The 22,101-nt window shown below is 32.8% G+C and overlaps 1 protein-coding gene across 5 annotated transcripts in view; it reads right to left on the minus strand.

The window, feature by feature from the left end:
- Positions 1-99: 99 nt before the first annotated feature.
- LOC108906452 (anaphase-promoting complex subunit 11-like) overlaps positions 100-22,101 on the minus strand; it is a 60,152-nt gene continuing 38,150 nt past the window's right edge. For all 5 annotated transcript variants that reach the window (XM_018709701.1, XM_018709700.1, XM_018709697.1 and 2 more), the window contains 2 exons: positions 1,560-1,835; positions 100-757 (listed from right to left, as the gene is read on the minus strand). In XM_018709701.1, the coding sequence (XP_018565217.1) occupies positions 1,569-1,835 (267 nt within the window). In that variant the 3' untranslated portion in view covers positions 100-757; positions 1,560-1,568. The remainder of the gene's footprint in view (positions 758-1,559; positions 1,836-22,101) is intronic.

Raw genomic sequence — 22,101 nt, forward strand, 5'->3', positions numbered from 1 at the left:
CCGAACGTTTCCATTTTTAAGGTACACAGCATTTTACAAGAGAAGTTTCACTTAGTGGCACAATGGGAAAGGATATATGGGGAGAAAAAAAAACGAATATATAATTAAAATTTTATTCAGTCGCTGTTAGAATATTAATAAAAGTTATTACAGCTCCATAGCTTCTACGTCTTGAACAAAATAAAATCCCCCTTCTGATAAATTAAATTAAGAAAGAACTAACTGCCTAAATGAGAATCCTAACCTTGGACACAATTTTTTTGCGACCCTTTCAACTAAAACTACCAACTATATTAGATGATTAATCATATTAAATACTAGAGCACATTAATGTAAAACTTTGTACACCTTTAAACACTACCTTTAAAATAACATTAAGTGCAAGAATTTTATCACAAAAATGGACTGCCCGGTAATTATTGCCCTGGTTAAAATAAAAATAGTTCTGTAGTTACAAGAGTTTTTCAAAAATCCAAATTAAAGCCCTTCATAATATTGAATACTTTCTATTGTTTCAATCTTAAACAGATTTCTTTGTATCCAGGACAATAACTACTTATAGCAAAACAATAAATACCTACAGTCACGTACGGATCACCTACAAATATGTGTTTTACTTTAGTTTTGTATTCGACACGCATAAATACATAAAAGTCTTTCTCTTGGTGGTGGACAAAGAACGATTATGCAAATGTATTAAAGACATGGAAGTAGACTACGGCCAGGATACGCCGATTTTACTAGGTTATGTTGAAATCTGAAACGGAAACTATAATTAATAGAAACAAGCGTTATGCACTTAATCTAGATAGTGAGGTGCTTATATTTTTATTAAACACTTATTTTAATTCACTGGATAAATATGATGCTCAACTTTTTTGAGTTTTATATTATTAACATCAGGTTTACCAATTTTTCACAATAGAAACAAAATAAATTAGATATTTATTTTATGTTTATATTCATCCAGATTCGATGGGATTTAGCTCCCAGTGGTATGGTGGCAATTAAAGAAGCGTAATTGTGCATAAACTTATGAAGTCTAGTGCCTACTATTTTAGCACTGGAATATAATTAAATATCTTTTTTAGAGAGTTTTTTTTCCTTAGATATTGACATTTTGTTACAACCTCCAAATTGGTTCTCACACCGTATATTTTAATACCACTATTATACTATTAACCTAAATAAACAGTTAGGTAAATTAATTTCCAATAACTTATCAAAAATCAAAATAATAGTTGCTACAGTTCCCCTTCCACGCGAAGCTGTTAAAATAACGTGATTTAAGAGGGAACTGAGGCCGGTTCAAAGCTGCTTACAGTTTTAGTGTTTCAGCTCGCGGTTAATGCACGCGTCGCATAGTACGCGGGTAGTGATGTCAATGTAAGGGATAGTACAAATCAAACCGAGCAGAGTCAAAGAGTGAGGAGTGGGGGGACTGTGCTTGTTTTTTCTTGCCCACCCAGTAAAAAAGCCACAGTCCTCACCTATTCACAATGTAATGAGCCGCCACTGCTTTAGAGCTAACAAAGGAAATTAAATTACTTGCGACTCACCCTCAAAGGCTACCCCAGACTGGAGGCGTTGGAGGAGCTACTCGGCCGCCGCACGCTCGGGGGCGGCGGTGGCGCCGGCCTGAAGTTCAGAGAGCTGGCCGACATGTAGAACTCGTCTCCGTCCATGTCCTCACCGGAGGAAGGCGTGGGAGAAGGCGAAGGCGGCGACATCACTCTGTCCTCCTGGTCCTGGAGGATCTGCCTGAAGTCCTGTATGGACTCGTTCAAGGACCACAACTGGGAGAGCAAGGACAGGTCCAGCTGACGCAGACTGTACTGTAATGGAAGGAGAAGAAGGCTTGTAGACTCAAAATTGCATTTTCTTTTTAAATAAATTAGAATTTGAATATATCGAAACAGTTTTTATTTTATCTAAAAAAACACGTATAAAACTAGTTTGGTAATTTCATCTTTATCCCAAACATCCTAAAACATCAAAGAAACTTTTCAACAACCCGAGGCTATATTCTAATGCTCATCCCACAAACTGGTCCACCCCACCTTCTAGAGGTACGGCAAGGCCACGCGTTGTCTATCCCGTTCAAATTATGCGGAAAATAACGATATTTACATTAAAACATGTGCTCCATGCTTCATTACCCGCGACAACCTGTTACCGGCAGTTGTGGAATAGTGAAAGTTATCGGATCTGTTTGACATTTAACGTTGGCCGGCTGGAAGAACAATTGCTCTTTTCTGGTGTATAATTCGAGGCAATTATCGACCCGTGGGTGTTGCGTTCAGATCAAAGAGCGGAGGAAGTTCAAAAAAAATATCTCAAAACGAGGCGAAACCCCGCGTCGAGCTTACTGAAGCGATAAGAGTTCGCTTTCTAGGATACCTCTACACAAGAGGCACATACAGGGTACCGTGTAACAACCTTTGTTGGTAGCATTGATTAGATATTTGCCCTTCTTAAAAAACATGGATTTGACAGACCAATTATTTTCATTACCATAAAATATATACAGGGTGAACCATTAACGGTACGGAGCGGCTGTATACAGGTGTTTCTTAATAACGTGCTAATATTTAAGGAGGTTATTCTTGGGTCCATTTTAAAAAAAACTTCATATGAACATATGTCCTAAATATCTTAACTTTTGAACTACAGGGTGCTAAAGTTTTATGAAAAAACATTTTTTTATGATAACTTTGGTATTACCCTAGATATTTTTTCAAATTTGCTACACGCCTTCTATTCATCGAGATGCATTTTCCGATGTACAAACAATTTTATTATTTTTGCCAGTGGCGTCTGTACAGGTTTTAAGGAGAAAATAAAGTAAAAGCTCCAATTTTTTCGGATAGCATGGATTTTCCTGAAAATTTGCATACATTCAAAAGTTATATTGTCTAGATGTGTGCTTTTTTCTATTTGGGGGTGAAAACTACCCTTGTACGAAAAAAATCTGAAAATCGCAGATTTACGTATTTTAAAGATTCAATTCATGTTCAAATATGTTGGATAAAGTTCCTTTCATGTTTTTTAATATACTTTATGAAATTTAATTACTTTTCAACCCTTAAAAATCCTTAAAAACTAACCTTCCATGGCCATAAAATAGAAAAAAAGTTTTTAACAGTTTAAAATATTCTTTTGCTGCATTCAACTTCTGGGAATCATAACTCGGGTTCTATACCATCTACAAAAATAAAAAAAGACATCTCTTTGCTATTTAATTATCTTCATTTTTGCTTATAATTTTTTTGATAAAACTTGTAGTGTTTGAGATATTCGCGAAAAACATGCGCAAATAACTCAAAAATTATTGACTGTACAAAAAAATCTTATAGAACATTTTTTTGCTTAGAATCGTTAATTTGAATTTAATTTTTAAAACATCGAACAGTTCCTGATTTTAGAGACGCTGCAAACGATTCAGAATGTTCCTTTAGTGAACTTGTAAAATAAACGTAGTATTTTTTCAAATTTTTTCAATATTTTGCTTCCTTGCACAAAAAGAACCCCTTCTTTTTAGCCATTGGCCAATTTGCTTAGGACTAGTCGCTATAATGTCCAAGAATGTACGAAATCAACTTTTTCATCACTGACCCACCACTCCTTGCATTGTTAACGATATCCTGGATCGTCAACTTTACTACTAAATAAACTTTTACTATTTTCAATTCACTGGACGTCATCGAATATGTTATTACGATTGTGTTTACAGATTGAATACCAAGAATTTATACTTATAATTTTGTGACGTCTTACGTAAGTTATAAATATCTTACTTAACAATACGCCGCAATATATTTATTATGGCACATAAACTGCATTTTTATTACGGTCGAGTTTCCATTTATACCGAGGAAAAAAAGCAAACATAAACGATAATTAGCTGCTTCATACGTTGCCTTCCATTGAAATTATTGCAATAAAGAATGGCACATGATAAAAATACAACACAGCGGTAAAATAACGCGGATGACGTAAATAGATAGTTATGTCACTTGTGCGTAACAAGTTTTTCTTACACCGCATGACGGAGATCGTTCCTCGAGCCGCTCCCAAAGGACAAATGCAAGAAACACATTGCGTTGGTTTATTTTTCTTGACAAGACAAACTGAAAACAGGTGTCCGAGGAGAAACCTCACAGACATTTGTCGCCTTGAGAAGCTGCATTTTGTGTATAATAAATTAATATTATGTATATTTTTGCTGAGACAAGCTTTGCAAGATAAGAGCTTCAGTCCTTTAAAAAGCAACATCGAAAACACGAATGATAAAAAAGTGTTTTTTAATGAATAAATTCAAAATTAGCAGTGTTATTATAGAAACAGATGATTTATGTCAACAATGAATATAAACATAGAAAGTATTTTGTTTTCGATCACTAAAAGACTTGATAGAACCAGTATTTTTCTCAGCAAATATGATTAATCTTTTGAATTAGAAAGGGTATCGAAAAATTATTTAATAATACACGAAGAAAAGTCTCTTTTTCAATACATCAAACGGAATCACACCTTTGAATTTGAATCTTAAAAACTAGTCAAATCATTTTGATTTTGCCTCTAATGCAGATATTATCCAGATAGGAACCACTTCGCACATTTTACCTTGATTACCTACTCTGGAGGTGTTTAACAAACATTTAAAAAACCGCACGTACTTTTTCGCCGTAACGGGAATACATCGGTTATTCGCTGACACTTGGCACCGGCGAGGAATATTAATATGAATATATGGCCAATCCTAGTGAGGATTAGTATGCAGAAATTTAAACGGATCAAACGAAACCATGTTTCATGCAAGGTCGCATGAATTAATTACTATACAAAATATAAATATAGTACCGGAAAAGTATGCATTAGCGCTTAATAGTGTACCTACCTATCCTTAAAAAAAATTGATAGTCGGTATATTATAGAACAGTGAAAAAAAAATATTTTCAGTTATTAATAATGTGGATGAACTGTATAAATATTTTCCTTTTTCTTTGCAAAATAACTCTGTAATTTTGAAAGGTGTTGATTAAAACGTCAGTGTAAACTGCCTATCCCATTCAGTAACAATTCAGGTCATATTATGCGTGACTCCAGTTCTTCATGGGTGTGTTGAACGGACGGTATTGATATTTAATTGCTTATATTTAGCATTATATTAATAAAAACTGAAAAAAAAATGAGAAAAATATCTTCTACGATCTAGAATGCATGTCTTCCTATGTAGAAGTAACAAAAAAATTATTAACAATGAAATAAATAAAAGAATAAATAAGAAAAAATTACATTTCAGTCTTGCAACATGTTTACCCATGAAAGAAAAAAACATTATTTATTTGTAGCAAAATATATTATTTTAGGACATCCTGTATATTTTCTAAACAATTTTAGAATAAATTAACACTTTCCACATATGAAAACAAAATGTTTCGTTTGTACAAAGAAGTGCATACAAAGTTTGAGACTATTCGTTACATACTGAAGCACTATTGTAAATTAGACTAATTTTGTATTCAGTCTGTGTTGCATAGTTTAGATGACCGTGAAGTACCGTTTGAACTTTTTCACCGAGTGCACCGTAAAAATGGGCAATGTACTTGATACTACTATGACTCACAGTGGGAAATATGGGAAAAAACTACGCACTCGTCTATTTTAACCGAACAGTGGTGGTCTTCTTCAAATATGCTTAATTTTATGATCCTGGTGCGATAATTTGAAATATCAACACAGGAATTTTTTAAATAGAGTGAGAACTCATCGGCCTCAACCCCAAAGATAATAATTCGGTATTTAAAAATAAAAAAATCTAAATCTATATCTGAGGTTGATTAAACAAGGAAAATAATCATGTAGCTTCACAATTCTTTAATCAACCTTAATTCTGAACCCAAAAACATAACCTCAAATTCATCAAACCTAACCTCAAAGTAATATACTGACTCTATTCTAAATCTATGGTTATAATTACTCAGAAAACTATATTTTTGAGCTTGTATTTCCTAACTCTAAAGCCATAAACCTACACCCATAAAAACCTAACCTCAAACCCTTCAAAACCTGACCCCAAACCCTCAAAACCCAACTTCAAATTCTAAAAACTTGAGCTAGAAATTCATATAGAATGTATATGTTCCACACCAAAGAATAAAAGTCCTTGAAAACCATTTTCTAGGACTTATATTTTTCATTTTTGAAGCTCCTAACCTCTATTTTTAAATATCTAACCTCAAATCCAATAAATCTGAGCTTGAAAGTCAAACTAAGGATATTTTCCAAAATAAAGAATGTGACTCCTTGAAAATTCTGTTCTAGAGGTAATTTTGTATTTCTGAAACCTCAAACCTATGCTATGTTCATAAAAACCTAACCTCAAACCATTGAAACTTATTCTCAAATCCACAAAAAACAAGTGGATATTTAGATAGATAGATAAAATTTCATTCGATAAATTATAAAAATTTCAACAATTTCAGCTAAAAATTCGGATTCAAAAGTTATATTATTTACGGAAATTATTCGATGGACTGCAATGTTAAGTAAAATATCAAATAATTCGTTATAATAAAATAAATTACTTATTATTTTCTATTTTCCTTTAAAATTTGTACTTTTCTTAGTTTGATAACCTAAAAAGGTATTTCGTTAAACATATCTTGTTATTCGCTCCACTACTAATATAAACAAAAGAAAATACAAACATTACTCCGCAGCTTCCCGCACTGGGCGACATATCGATTAGAATCCTTCGAAATTTCTTATTAGCCACGTAGATGCCTCAATATTCCACAACCCAGAGCGCTCTCAAAGGACACGAGAGCGTTCCATTTTCATGAAGAAATTCCTTACTACGCTTCCAGAAAAGCTCGTCGCAGCTCCTTTGGATACTTTTCATTAGAAGAGAACTACTTCAAAAGGGTTATAAATGTCTGAGTGCGTTCAGAGATTTTTCTTTCCCTTTGAGAGAGTACTTATCTAGATTGGATCTCTGACCTTGCAATTACCATCTAAAATGGCAGTTTCTCAAATCAGGATATAAATTTCCCATTATCATGTCATGTTCTAGAAATAAATCTAACAGGAGAAAGACAACTGTTTCTGCAGATTAGCATACCTATATAAACCTCATAAAATCAATTGTGGACGTAACGATAAGAAATGATCTATATTTTACGTTAATCTATGATCATTTCCACTTTCTAACATTCATTCTTATATGGAGAACATAAGGAAAGTTGGCATTAAAATAAATAATTGCCTGCAGTGTATATCATTAATATCATACGTAAATCAAAAGTAAAAAGACAGATGTGAAGCTAACTTTCATAGTTGCAAACGCATTTAGCGATAAAAAAGGAAATATGTGATGCTGCAAGCTACACCTGAACAGTAAATAAACAAACTACAGAATGGATATGCGAATATTTTATTTAGAATTTATGCATAATATACTACTTTTGTTTATACTTTCACATTGCATAACAGTAGAGATTGTGTAATAGATAAAAATAATTTAATAACCTTTTTTTGTTTTGTATCCATAAATTTTGTAATCTTCAGTCGAAACTAATTAACAGCACAAATGGAAATTAATTATAAGTGAGAGATAATTGGGTAAATATTAAATAAATGAATAATAGTTATTTGTCAAGAAATAACTATTTTATTTTTAAATTCAAAGGAAACTAATTATATCTAATTGTGTTGAATTTTACAGAAATTACAACTTTTAAGCAATACCTAATAAACGTAAAACTAATTCTGTAATTACTATTTTACTTTGATCGTGTTTACGGAATCAAAAAAATGCACCAATAGTATTTTGCTCATAAAAATTGGCCACATATGAAACTCACAACAAAATCAATGTACTCCAGATTTATTTCAAAATAGAATTGATTTCAAACTTTAGATTCACACTCTATAACGAACACATTTCTTCCATTCTAAATCCAACGCAAAAAACATAGTACAGAAAATTCAATTCGTGATATCAGATCTTGTTGGAATGTCTATGTAGTTTCATTAACAATAAGAATTCAATTAACTCATTCAATGATAGCATCTACGTAAATTATAATACAGAATGCTCTATTTTATAATTGGAAATGTTTGTGTAATTGAAATAAAACCTCATTTGATTGGATTGATTATTAAAAAGTTGTCTCACTTTAAAAAAGGTCAATATTTTCTGTATTACGTCTCTGTTAAATCTGTTTAAAATATTTTCCCGTTTATATATGTAAAATAATAAAACAAAATATTGAAATTCCACACAGCCCATTATCTGCAGCACCTACGTATATTCACGACTATACTAGAAGAAATGCCACAATTTTATCAACCGCTATATGGTTGGTTGCCTCGGGCAACTGTTTTTTAACAGGCATTCCCATTGTTCAATACGTCGTTTACAAAATAGTTAACTATAAATTGCACGGTAACGAAAGCCACTCCATTAACAGCCAAGACATTAACGCTAAGTGAGATAAGTATAAAGAAAATGCTTCGAAAAAGGAATAACTAATGGCTATTTGTGGACGATTGTCGTGACGTGGGCTATGCGATTTTTTGGATTTCGTTAATTAACCGTAAGGGTTCGGAAAGATTTAATAAACTTTGATGGTTGGCTGTAATGCTCAGGTTCATATAGATGTGGTTCCGAATATGCATTGTAAAATTTCCTTCAGATCTAGTAGGTATAATTTTACAGAATATTTTTAACATTCTTTAAACATCATAATTAATAAACTTCAGTTAAGATACCTCTACCAAAAATACGGTTTCCTTTACAAAACTCATTTCATTCAAGGTAATAACCACTATAGGCTTAGCAGAACAAAGTAAGATATAGTATTGTATAATGTTGCAACTTTGCCAATTAAAGGCCTAATCTACGAATTATTATCTAAAGCCTTAATACGTACCCTGCAGATTATTAAGGAAATATGGTTCATTACCACCTTAATGAATAATATGAACATAATGCGCGCCTTCAACTTCCGTTTAGTTGAAATAACATATAAATTCATTACGAACGCAACTTATCTACTACTACTACTATCTTACAAAGTAATAATATCTTATAATAGCCACTCAAGACGCTACTTTTTATAACGATATTGAAATTTTAATAGCAATCAAGATACTGTAACGAAAATAGAACTAGATGGGTCTTTGCTCGCTTCTCTGTCTATTCTATGGTAATAACAATTTGTCTGGATGCCAAGAACCAAACACAACCTCATCCATATCTGCCCTTTCTTACATACATAATTCTAGGGTTAATTTTTCAACGTTTCCATTCTCATTGCACTGTGAATAATGCAAATTCTGTATATGAGAAAATAGATTCTATTGATCGATTCAAAACAGGTAATCAATGGGGTAAACTATATTTGAAATATAATGTGCTTAATATGTACATTGACTAGAGATCCTTAATAGAATAGTAAACGCAAAAATACACAATAAATATATCTGGTAAAATATGTGAGAAATGGGGCTTGAAAACTTTTGCAAAGCTAATAATACAGTTATTTTCGAAACTAGAGGCCATGTCAATAGAGAAACATATGTACACTTATAATTTTTTGTACTAAACAATTTAATTCATTATTCACTTTTTGAACAATACAAACAAGATTCGTATCCTTTACTGTAATTAAATAGAGTTTCATTAGCAAATAAGTTAATGACTTCACATGTTGTACAGAATGTGATTCAAATAGAAAATAAATGAGAAAGCGCCCAATACAGCTCCTTGTGGAACTCCAAAATTAGATACTAAATTATTGAGTTATTTGTTCTTTTACAGCAAGTCCCAAAATTTTCTGCATCCTTCGCTGGCGTTTTTAAATAACTTTTTAATGTCGCACTTTTTACAGATGCATCAATTAATTCTAATAATTTTATAACATTCGCACAAACAATTTTTCTTTAATCATTCTCGAACACTGTAGCAAATTAATTTTGTTCATTCTAGTTTTGAAACAATATTAACTTGATTTGGGAATTATTTATATTTCTACCAATAATTTATAATTTCTCTTTATGAATAGTTTTAAAATTTTAATACTTTCATGTACATACAATTATGTGAATTTTCATGACAGCTTCTTCTCCGTACTGCTTCTATCGATACGTAAAAAATTGAGTTTAAAAGATTGTAAATGGAATTCTATAAAATGGCGAATGCGCCAGTGGCACAGAAAATGAATTCCATTCTAAAAAAAATCGTCAGCAGTTAATAAACATACGCAAAAAATATTCCAATGAAGGTCAAAGTTAAGACTTATCTTTTTCGGAATTTCCAGATGGTACCGGGATCTATAAAGACGACTATTTCAACAAGACTGACGAACTTGTTTAATCTTGCCTGTATTCAAATGAAACAGTCTGCGTTACCGGAAGCAACCTGTTTTCTCGACGTACAAAGTTGTAAACAATTTCCCTAAGTACTGCTTTCAATCACTTACGGTTCCGTACAAATACAAATTAACCTCTCGCAAACAAAACATCATGAACGTAATGGATATTATTAAGACCGCACCGAGAAGTTCTGTGAACTCCAAAGTCAGGGTTGGATCTTCCTCTAGGTCGAATAGACCCGGAACATTATCATACATTAATATAAAACTCACAACTGACGTGTCATCGTCTAGTAAAGTGGTAGAAACCAATGAACGCGCATTGTTATTAAGATTTATTTAATAATTTCAGCAACTGTTAGAAGATTAAATGTAAAACACTATATCTTCACTTTTTTTTTACACTGACAATTTCTTGTATGAGAGTTGTCAAATTCTCAAAATTGTAATAAAAAAGGACATTATAGTTTCAGCAATAAACAGTATGTCAGCGGTAAGGTGAATATTTTGTGCAATTTTCTACAAAATCCAATGACAAAAGTGTAAGCGAGTGGGACAGACTTATAGCAGTAATACTTGAGCTCGTTCTATTTGGCAGGGATATAACTGTCCATATTTTTACAGTGTATGTGTACAATTTCATTTTACATACAATCTCGTCGCGTCATCGATATTTTTAATTTTTTGTTTTCGCTTCCTCTTTATGCAATGATCTATAACACCTTATTTAACAACACGAAAAGTTGTGGACACTGAAACTTTAGTTAATATGTGAATTCTATTTATAATTTCATTATCCGATTTTTCATTTTCTTCCTTTTTTAAACAATAGTAAATATTTAAAATCAGACGCTACATTGAACATGTAAATCTCTATTTTTAAAATCAAAATCTGTTTCCTCAACAACCGGTTCCACTAATTCAATATAGTCTGGCGGTATTTCGTTTTGTTCCGTTTCAAAAAATCTCCAAAATGCATTATTGTAATAGTATTAGTAAACAAAACATCCCTCTGATTTCTCCCTTTCGCAATTGTAATATGAATGATTAATATTTATTTAGAAGATGCCTATAATAAATTAAAATTATCCGAATCACACCAAATTCCGCGTTGCTGCACTTCACTGCTAGGCAATTTGTCTACAACTGAAATTTATGGCCGGTCGCCCAGTCCGGCTGTGTTTGTTCGCCGTTTGCTAGCCCACTAATTTTCCGATAGGCCTACTAGATATTCATGGGCAGTAAAAAAGTGAAATAACACTTAATTTTGCCACTTATTTACAATTTGCCAACTTAACGTCACTTCTTTCGAGTTACTTTTTTGATATTATCATCCTACATACCCTTCTCCTCATAAAGTGCAATAAAATGCCTACTAATAATTTTTTTTAAGTTCAAACTCTAATTGTGACTGGAGTAATACCTACTTCAAGGAATACATTGATTTAGATCATGTTACCTTAGCACATTTTTCCTTATTTAAAAAGTTATCAGCAAAGTTTTTATTAATTCCATTTGTTGGATAAACATAACTTTTTATGGAAGCAACTTTTTTATTTGGCCCCGAAGAGCCTAAACCCGGCCCTGCAAAGCGCTCGCGATCGCAACAAATCAACCACGGGGAGATAATGTTCCACGATCCCGCCGACTCTATCAATTTACTGGAACCGAAACGAACGTTTCCATCATCCACGCAACCTTGTAAATAAATAAGATAGATCGTTAGAGGTAGTTGTTTCACGCTGGCGATTACAAGAGACGGGTTGGTGTCAGCGGTTGAAATGTTGCCCGGAACGATTTTTGAGGCAGGTTCAGGTTCGAAACACGGAAGTTATGCAGCTGAAACGCGCATAGTGGGAGGATAAATGGTTCTCTGTTCGCTGCGAGATGAACGGCCCATACACGCGAGTTCAACGCCGCCTATATTTGCCCCCGTGCTGCCCTCTTCATGGTACTGGAAGGATAGCACTTAATCATGTCACACACTAACACGAAAATCGTTTGATTTTTTCAAAAGCAGTCCTAAAATTCACTTCAGTTCTGTTTCCTACGTACGCATTTCACTCACAAAAGTCTTCTTTTTTTAATGGTTGATTCAATGAGGAAATCAAAGAGAATGACGGCACACTATTTATCATTTTACGACTGATTTACATTGTTTTCGTCAAAGATCGCCTCTTCCACGGGAAAGTACGGTAGTGGATGGTGAACTTTATAAGATCTTTGCTGTATCGTCGAGGTCCGTAAAATAAAGCGAATTTGTTAACTGGGCCATTAACTTCGAGAACTTGACGCACACGACGAGATAATATTCAAATGAGTACTGTCACTGCAGTTATTTAGGTTAAGATCTAGATCAACACGTGAAAAAAGTAGTTGTTTCTATCATGGAGCGGGGTATTTAAATAGAAGGAAATAATTGGAAGCGAGTGGAAGAACGTTTTCACCTTTGTTTCCATATTTTCAACAGTGCAGTGGATCGAATTTATTACTGGAATAGCTAGGAAACGGTGCTATAACAATTATTTTCTCTTCTATTCGTCATTTTTCTTATTTTAATTTTCTACTTCACAAAATTTAAGTTACACAATTAGTCCAGGCATTATAGATAAATGCTTACAGAAATTATTACCTGGACAAAAAAATATGACCGTATAGAAAATTAAATTTTAAATAGAGTTTCTTGTTCTTTAAACTCGATCCAATATGGCGAACATGGTTAAAAAAAATCGCAAAGTTGAAAAAACGGTTTTTCTAAAATATCTAAAAAAATATAGCACGGATTGAAAAATTTTAAATGAGAAAGTTGTAGGTTTTAAAAAGATCTATCGACTGATTTTTTTAAAGTATCGATTGCTTTGTTACTTTTCGAGATATATCGAAAAAACCGTTAAAAATCTTCTCTTTTCTCTTCTTCTATAACTCGTTTATATAAACAGTCTGCGTTACCGGAAGCAACCTGTTTTCTCGACGTACAAAGTTGTAAACAATTTCCCTAAGTACTGCTTTCAATCACTTACGGTTCCGTACAAATACAAATTAACCTCTCGCAAACAAAACATCATGAACGTAATGGATATTATTAAGACCGCACCGAGAAGTTCTGTGAACTCCAAAGTCAGGGTTGGATCTTCCTCTAGGTCGAATAGACCCGGAACATTATCATACATTAATATAAAACTCACAACTGACGTGTCATCGTCTAGTAAAGTGGTAGAAACCAATGAACGCGCATTGTTATTAAGATTTATTTAATAATTTCAGCAACTGTTAGAAGATTAAATGTAAAACACTATATCTTCACTTTTTTTTACACTGACAATTTCTTGTATGAGAGTTGTCAAATTCTCAAAATTGTAATAAAAAAGGACATTATAGTTTCAGCAATAAACAGTATGTCAGCGGTAAGGTGAATATTTTGTGCAATTTTCTACAAAATCCAATGACAAAAGTGTAAGCGAGTGGGACAGACTTATAGCAGTAATACTTGAGCTCGTTCTATTTGGCAGGGATATAACTGTCCATATTTTTACAGTGTATGTGTACAATTTCATTTTACATACAATCTCGTCGCGTCATCGATATTTTTAAATTTTTCAAAAATATACTTTTTTGGCTTGACGCGGGCCAAGCTTGCAATAAATAGCAAATATGGGCACGTAAATGTAAACGAGTTATAGAAGAGAAAAGAGAAGATTTTTAACGGTTTTTTCGATATATCTCGAAAAGTAACAAAGCAATCGAAACTTTCAAAAAATCAGTCGATAGATCTTTTTAAAACCTACAACTTTCTCATTTAAAATTTTTCAATCCATGCTATATTTTTTTAGTTATTTTAGAAAAACCGTTTTTTTCAACCTTGCGATTTTTTTTAACCATGTTCGCCATATTGGATCGAGTTTAAAGAACAATAAACTCAATTTAAAATTTAATTTTCTATATGGTCATATTTTTTTTTGTCCAAGTAATAATTTCTGCAAATTTAACATTAATCCGTGACATAATGCTTGGACTAAATATTCTGTTATTTTAAATTTAACCTGACACTACTGATATTTTCCTATTTTCAAAAATAAATAAAATTTAACTTATTATAAAAGGTATTTTTATAATATTTTCAGCCTGTTCAGCCTAGAGAAAGGATTTATTTTTTATTATGCCCTATAATCTATAACATTGACAGCATTAAAACTTCGCTCAATATTTTCTCCCTTAGGTCATATAAATTACGAGATTCTTCATGAACTTCAGTTCTTCATTGAAAAAAATTTAGGCAAGAGGAGTAGAATGTGGAATATTCTTGTACATGTTTCGAAAAGTAAATTCATACTAAAATTAAATAATACGACTAAAATTACACAAACACACAATTTCACACATTTGTTGATGCTGTAAAATGTAAATTTACCTGAAAACAGATACAATCTAGATGGCTGAACAAGACCTGTTCACTGTAAATTCACGGCTGTATATTTATATTTGTATCAGAAATAGTGAGAACACATAAAAGACTAGGCTTAATACATTTTAAAATGTGTTGAATATATAGGGTGTCCCAAAAGTAGCACAGGATTAGAATTGTGCGCCATTTTCATTCCGAAGAGTTGTTAGCAGGGTCACATGTAGTAATCACGTTGCGGTTAGACAAAATGGAGCGCTATACGCAGGATTAGCGAGTGAAGATTATGAAAATTCATTACAAGTACGGATAATGTGTAGCTGAGACTGTGCGCAAATTACGTGGAATTTTCGGAATGAAACAGCTTTGAAAATATTAGTAATTTTACCTTAATTGTTGTGTATGCCCTTTATATACCGAGAATTCCAATATTATTGATGGCGTCGATATTTTGTGTGCCGCTCTCCTATTATTTTCACTTTTCGTAGTTGGCAACACTGACAGTGATTTACTTCGTTCAGTGGCGGGTTAAGTGTAGCGGCAATAGGGTCACATATTCATTTTAATCACAAAAATACAACATAAAAAGCAAAAAGTGAAAAAAACAACGAAAAGAACATTTTCTAACCTAAAATAGTTCGAGTACTTTATATCGAAGAAACCATCAGTATTTACTTCCTTGCCACAAAACTAATAGCTGAAACACACTGATTATTTAGAAGATTAACGATAAATTTAAATAAAAACACAAATAAAACAGCAAGCACAGACAGAAAGCACTGACGTTGGTGAATTGACAGATCGTGGCGATCGGAAATCTAAGAAAACGGAAAGTAATTTTGATGAAATGAAAGTAAATTTTAATATCTTTGGTAACATTTACGTGTGTCGTCAGCTTCAATCGGATCGCTCGGTATAATTTTGTATGTAAACACCATTATAATCGAAACGGTTTTTACTCAACATCTGCATTTTATACAGGGTGTAACGTAAAGGTTGGGAATAAATTAAACAGTGGATTCTTTAGTTTAAAAAATAAATTTTTGTCATATGAAGTTATGCTCTATGGGTTTTCTTTTCCAAGCTACAGGGCGCTAAAAAAATTCAAAAAATTTAGTTTTTTTCCAATAACTTTCGAACATTAGAAGATAATGGAATGAAATTTTATCCATAGCTTAATTTGATAATCCCCTAGTAACAGGAAAAAGATTGGCTTTGTAAGTTACTCAGTGGCGTGCGTACGTATTACACCGTAAAGTTTTTCGAAGAAAATTGTGGTACGCCACTGGTAAAAACATTTTTTTAATATTTTTGTGTAATCTACATTTTATTTTAAACAAAATTACCCTCTTGCGTTTTATTCCTAGCTCTTGTCACTTTTCCGTAAATAAACGTTTTGTAAATACCATTTTTTCCTATTGCTAACATAGGAAAATGAAAATAAAAACATTATAAGTATGCTTTGACCAAGCCACCAAAATTTGTTTTCAGATGTTTTCAGACAAAACATCATTGTCAGTCATGACATCTAGCTTTCCTTAAGCGGTTGTACTTTGGTTTAGATCTGTTAGAAATGGAATACTCATTTCCAGAATTAGCAGATATGCATTTTATTTACAGCCTTGCCAAGGGGAATACTATGTTAGCTGTGCGTCTTTATGTTGAACGTTTTCCAGCTCGGTGTATTCCAAATAGGAAGACTTTTTCGAGAATTCATGTGCGCTTACGTGAAACCGGCTCGTTAAAACCTTGCACCTCCGGCGGAAGATCTCGAAATGTAAGGACAGTACAACTTGAAGTACCACATCCTTCAGATGATCGAGGTGAATCGTAAATCAAGTAGGTACTAGAAGAATTGGAAGAATGGAGAGAGTAAGTCATATGACTGTCCAACGAATCCTGCATGATAATCTGCAAAGAGTTCAGGCGCTTTCTGTCGAAGATTATGCACCACGTCTTAGATTTTGTACCTGGTTTTTAAATAAGTGCAATCGGAACTTGTTATTCCACCCATCCATTTTATTTACCGACGAAGCTGGATTTACAAGGGATGGTATAATTAATTTCCACAATAGTCATATGTGGGCTGATGAAAATCCGCATGGAATAATACAATCCCGGCACCAGCAACGATTTTCAATTAATATTTGGGCCGGAATAATTGGCGATTTTTTTTATTGGCCCCATAGTACTACCAAACAGACTAGGCGGTTTATCGTATCTGGATTTCCTTCAAACAGATTACAACCTTTATTAGAAGAAGTTCCAATTGAAACACGCCAGAACATGTGGTTTATGCATGACGGCGCCCTCAATGAAACGTTCCCCAATAAATAGATAGGTCGTGGAGGGCCAAAAGCGTGGCCTGCTCGTTCTCCCGGACTTAATCCATTAGACTATTATGTGTAGGGGGCACTTAAAAAACATAGTTTATTCCGTTCCCATTTCTGATGTACAGATTCTTCGTCAAAGAGTTGAAATTGGCTGTCAGCAAATTCGAGATATGCCTGGTATTTTTGGACGAGTAAGAGAATTTATGAGAAAATGCATTGAAAAATGTATTGTAAGTTGGGGGGGCAATATTTTCAGCACCTTTTGTAATCTTGTTCATTACTTCTTATTACCTACTCAATGAATTCTTTAAATTCCAAGTCACTAGTGTTTTTTTTATTATTGTTAAAATAATGTGATATTTTAATATCATTTTCAAAACAAACAAGTCTTTTTTAATGCGTGTTTGACCATTTTCGGTAGCTGAGTCAAAGCATACATCATAATGTTTTTGTTATTTTCATTTTCCTATGTTAGCAGCGGGAAAAATGGTATTTGCAAAAGTTTTATTTACGGAAAAATGACAAGAGCTAGGAATAAAACACAAGAGGGTAATTTTGTTTAAAATAAAATGTAGATTACACAAAAATATTAAAAAAATGTTTTTACCAGTGGCGTACCACAATTTTCTTCGAAAAACCTTACGGTGTAATACGTACGCACGCCACTGAGTAACTTACAAAGCCAATATTTTTCCTGTTACTAGGCGATTATCAAATTAAGCTATGGATAAAATTTCATTCCATTATCTTCTAATGTTCGAAAGTTATTGGAGAAAAACTAAATCTTTTGAAATTTTTTAGCGCCCTGTAGCTTGAAAAAGAAAACCCGTAGAGCATAACTTCATATGACAAAAATTTATTTTTTAAACCAAAGAATCCACCGTTTAATTTATTCCCAACCTTTACGTTACACCCTGTATATAATTTAAAACGAATCGTTTTTTATTTATATTCAAATTTTAATTTATAGTAGGTCCTTCAGATATTTTAAGCTATATTTAATTTTTTAATACTGCATATTTTACCAAATTTACGCAATACAAAAACTATATGCACATGTTATGGGAAGACGGGTTTCCTGTGCATTTTTCTTGGTGAAGTTTCTTAATTCAGTTTAATGAAAACAAACTTTTAAACATTTGTTACTACCACATCAATGCTTTGATTCCACAGCCATACAAAAAAAAAACTTGTCTGTACTCTTTTTATGCGACATATGTTATCCGTATTTTTGCCTCCTGATCCGATGTCAGAATTGAGCTATCATATCACAGGAATTTTCTAACCTCAAAAAACAGGTAAAAAATAGTAAAAATTCACGAAAAAATGCTAGGAAAAATTGTTTTTCTATATTGAAATGTTCATTTATATGACTAAGATCACGCCGAACGCTAATCTGCGGTCAGAATTGATATCACGTGATAACCATCACAGGTCAATTAAGGTCAGATATCACGAATTTTCAAAAAATAAGATTCGCGCCAAATTTGGTATCCGGGGGTTTTCGTGGTCGCTGATCACGGATCCGAGGTCAATTTTGCAAAATTCAAGATGGCGGATCTAAGATGGGCGACCAAATTTTCAAAAAATAGCATATTCGCGCATAAATTTGGGATACGGGAGTTTTCATGATCGCTGATCACGAATCCGAAGTCAATTTTGCAAAATTCAATTTTTAGAAACGAATTTGTAAATCTTTTTTGCGTGGCTGTGTTATTTTTAGGCTTTATAAAATCTCTCATATTCTGCATACACATTTATTTTGTTTTGAGCAAAAATTTTACATTATTAGGCAAATGACATCGATTGTATTCACGTTTACAGACGTCACATTCAATCAATTCAAAAACACAAATTTAAACGATTTAACTATAATGGAATGAAGTATTGACGACAAGAAAAATATTCCTCGCATTAGGAAAAGTGATAATAACCGCATGTCTAATGAGTTTGTATTTAAATATTAAACAATGTAGGTATTTAGTGTACTTTTTTTGAAACGAAAATAGTATAAGTTAAAATTATAATTTCCGTTTATAATAAAGGACTATTTTCTCTATAGGTTGATGTGTTTGCGTCTCTTATTTGTGTGTTATTTGAACATAGTTTACCGTAAAAATTACCTAGCATATGCAAAACATAGTTACCGTAAATGTAAATCGGAACAAAAATACGGGTGATAATACCACACTTAAGTTCGTGAAAAAAATGAATGTTACTTGCAGATATATGTTTTACGACTGTCGAGTGGGCGAAGTAAACGACAAGGTTACCAGTTTTTTATCAGGGTCGACACAGGTGGAGTCGTTGCATTTGAAGGTTTGCCCAAAGGTCATTCTGTCACATGTGTCGCTAACGTAATAACTAGTTTAATGTAGCTGGTAAAGCAGATCATTCAGGAGATTAAATTTTAGTTACAGGTAAACGCGACCAAAGTAAATATTTCGATTCGTTTACATTTTGATGAAAAGTATTACCTATTAGGCAATTAAAATCGAGACACTATTGTATGGTGTTTTAAAACAAATTTTAACTTGGACGTCCTGTTTGTTTTTCATTTAAATATTTTCTTGTTTAAGTTTATGAGAAAGTTCTTAAAACTCAATTACTTGAGAAAACAATAATTGCATACGAATGGAAATATTTCAAGGGTGCTATACGGAATATATTAGAACAAATCTTGGAAAACTTAACACCAACTGATTCCATTCAGGAGTTTCATAGAAGCAATGAGTTTGTTGTAACTGGAATCAATTCAATTCAATTTATTTGCGAAACAAAACTAAATTATTCTAAACAAAATTTACACTTCAATTTTGATTTTCCCATTTTCTAGTAAATATTAATTTTCTAAATTGTTCACCCTTGTTCCGTCTCTTTGGAAACGCCTATGGCCCCACTATCTCTCGTTCATTATGTCATGGACCATCAAAATCGTTTATTTATTTGATGCGAAGATCCCAATTTAATACACCTACATAGTCACATACGTTTACCATTATAAAAACATATACATACTACATTTCGATCCAAACCCACATGGTTCCATTTTAAACACAATTACACACACAGTGATTAGTAACTGTAAAACTTGTATATATAACAAACAAAAGTTGCAATTTGAACTGCTTGGGCAATACTTTAGATTTTGATAGCATTATATTACAATAAAAGAAGATATTAACCAAAATTATAGGTAGATATTTATCGTCACAAAGCTATAAAAATTTTGCGAAAATGGCATAAAAATTTTGAAGTATGAATGTAGATTCTGACACTCGTCGTTCAAGGGGGCATCTTAGGGACTTCAAAAACAATATCGACAGATATAAACGGTTTATCAAGAGTGAGATAATTATGTAGTCGTTTTACTGTGGTTAAATCCGATGTTCTGAACATTTGCACCAAAGTGACTGGCCAATTCTACTGGCCAATGACATAACAAAATGAGAGAAACACCAATGTAATGTAATAAACGTTTATAACTCGGAACCTTCCATTAAAAAATATTTCTGATTTGTAGCATAACAAACACATTCTTCCAAAACTAAATAAGGCCAACAAGGATATCTCAATTATCATTAATTTTCGGAAAAAAAGTTCATACGAAGAAGTTTCCCTATTTTTTAAGCGTATTATTCATTCTAGAAATATCCACCAGACAGAATTTTACTTGCGACAACGACCCTCTATTGACCCTAAAACACCAAAGGCTCACCACGTATACACCCTACTTCGGCCCAAGAAAGAATTTATTTTTATTTATTTAAGAAGTATTTTTAACTAGGACGAATGCGGTCCATGCAATCGCTCGCCTCTCGCAGAGTTCAAATGTTTCAGATCGGCCAAGTATAGGAGCTATAACTGTACTCCCGTCTCCGGTGGGAGGAAGTCGAGGTTTCCGGGGCATCGAATTGCGACGTTTCTCGGGCCAACTCATTTGGCCGAGTACCACATATTTAAGCGATTAATTATTTATTAAACATTTGCAAGCAAATGTACGTATTCTCGTGACTGAAACCACACATACATAATGAATTTTCGCACCCTACAGAGATGCACTAACCAAATTTGGACGAGACATAGCTAATACAACGAGAAACATCGCCTTGCTGTTAAAAATGTTGTCACAGCCGACCTTGGTAGTGAAATTTCGAAATATTTGGAATTATGATAACTATACAGAGGTGAAATTTCAAAACTTAGGCCCCCCAGCAAAATTCTGTTCGGGCCCCTTTGAAAACCAGCAGTTGAAAAAAATTGTTGTCGGACAAATTTTGCATATTTCTGTTAAATGTAATACCCAAAAAAATGTGAAATGTACTGTTCACCTATTTCACAGCCTTCTCATAGTGAAAATTCAAAGTTCTTACTACTGTTTAGTGATAATACTAAAAACATACTATATTAAAATTAAAAAGTAGTTATCTTTAATAGCTTTCAGCTATCATAAACAAAATTTCTACCACAACGCAATATTACTACTCAAAAAAAAAATAATAAAATCAGCAAATCGGGGAGTGGCACCATCAGTTAGTTGGTCGACAGATTGACAGAAGGTTTTCCTGATCAAGTCTGAAGACCCTGTATATGAGGAATGCATTTTTACCATCTTATTGTTAGTTTGAATTTTTTCTTGTTTTATCAATTTTTTTGTTTTTTAAACTATTTTCATATTTTCATACCGAGCGAACGCCTACGACGGCTTGGAGGAAAGCCGATATAATTCAATGGTTATCCGGATAAAACATTTCTTTTGAAACAAATATGGTGAAAAAGGAACTTTTGACACTTGTCAATCTTAATAAAGATCAGAAAAAATATGTTATCGATGAAATGGCAACAAATCGCCAAATAACGGTACTACGGTTACCACCTTATCACTGTGAACTTAACCCAATCGAATTAGTCTGGGCGCAGGTAAAAGGAGATGTAGCGCGAAATAATACGATGTTTAAATTAAGTGACGTGAAAATTTTGTTAAAAA

Source organism: Anoplophora glabripennis, unplaced genomic scaffold, assembly GCF_000390285.2.
Source record: "Anoplophora glabripennis isolate ALB-LARVAE unplaced genomic scaffold, Agla_2.0 scaffold47, whole genome shotgun sequence".
NCBI classification, from domain to species: domain Eukaryota; kingdom Metazoa; phylum Arthropoda; class Insecta; order Coleoptera; family Cerambycidae; genus Anoplophora; species Anoplophora glabripennis.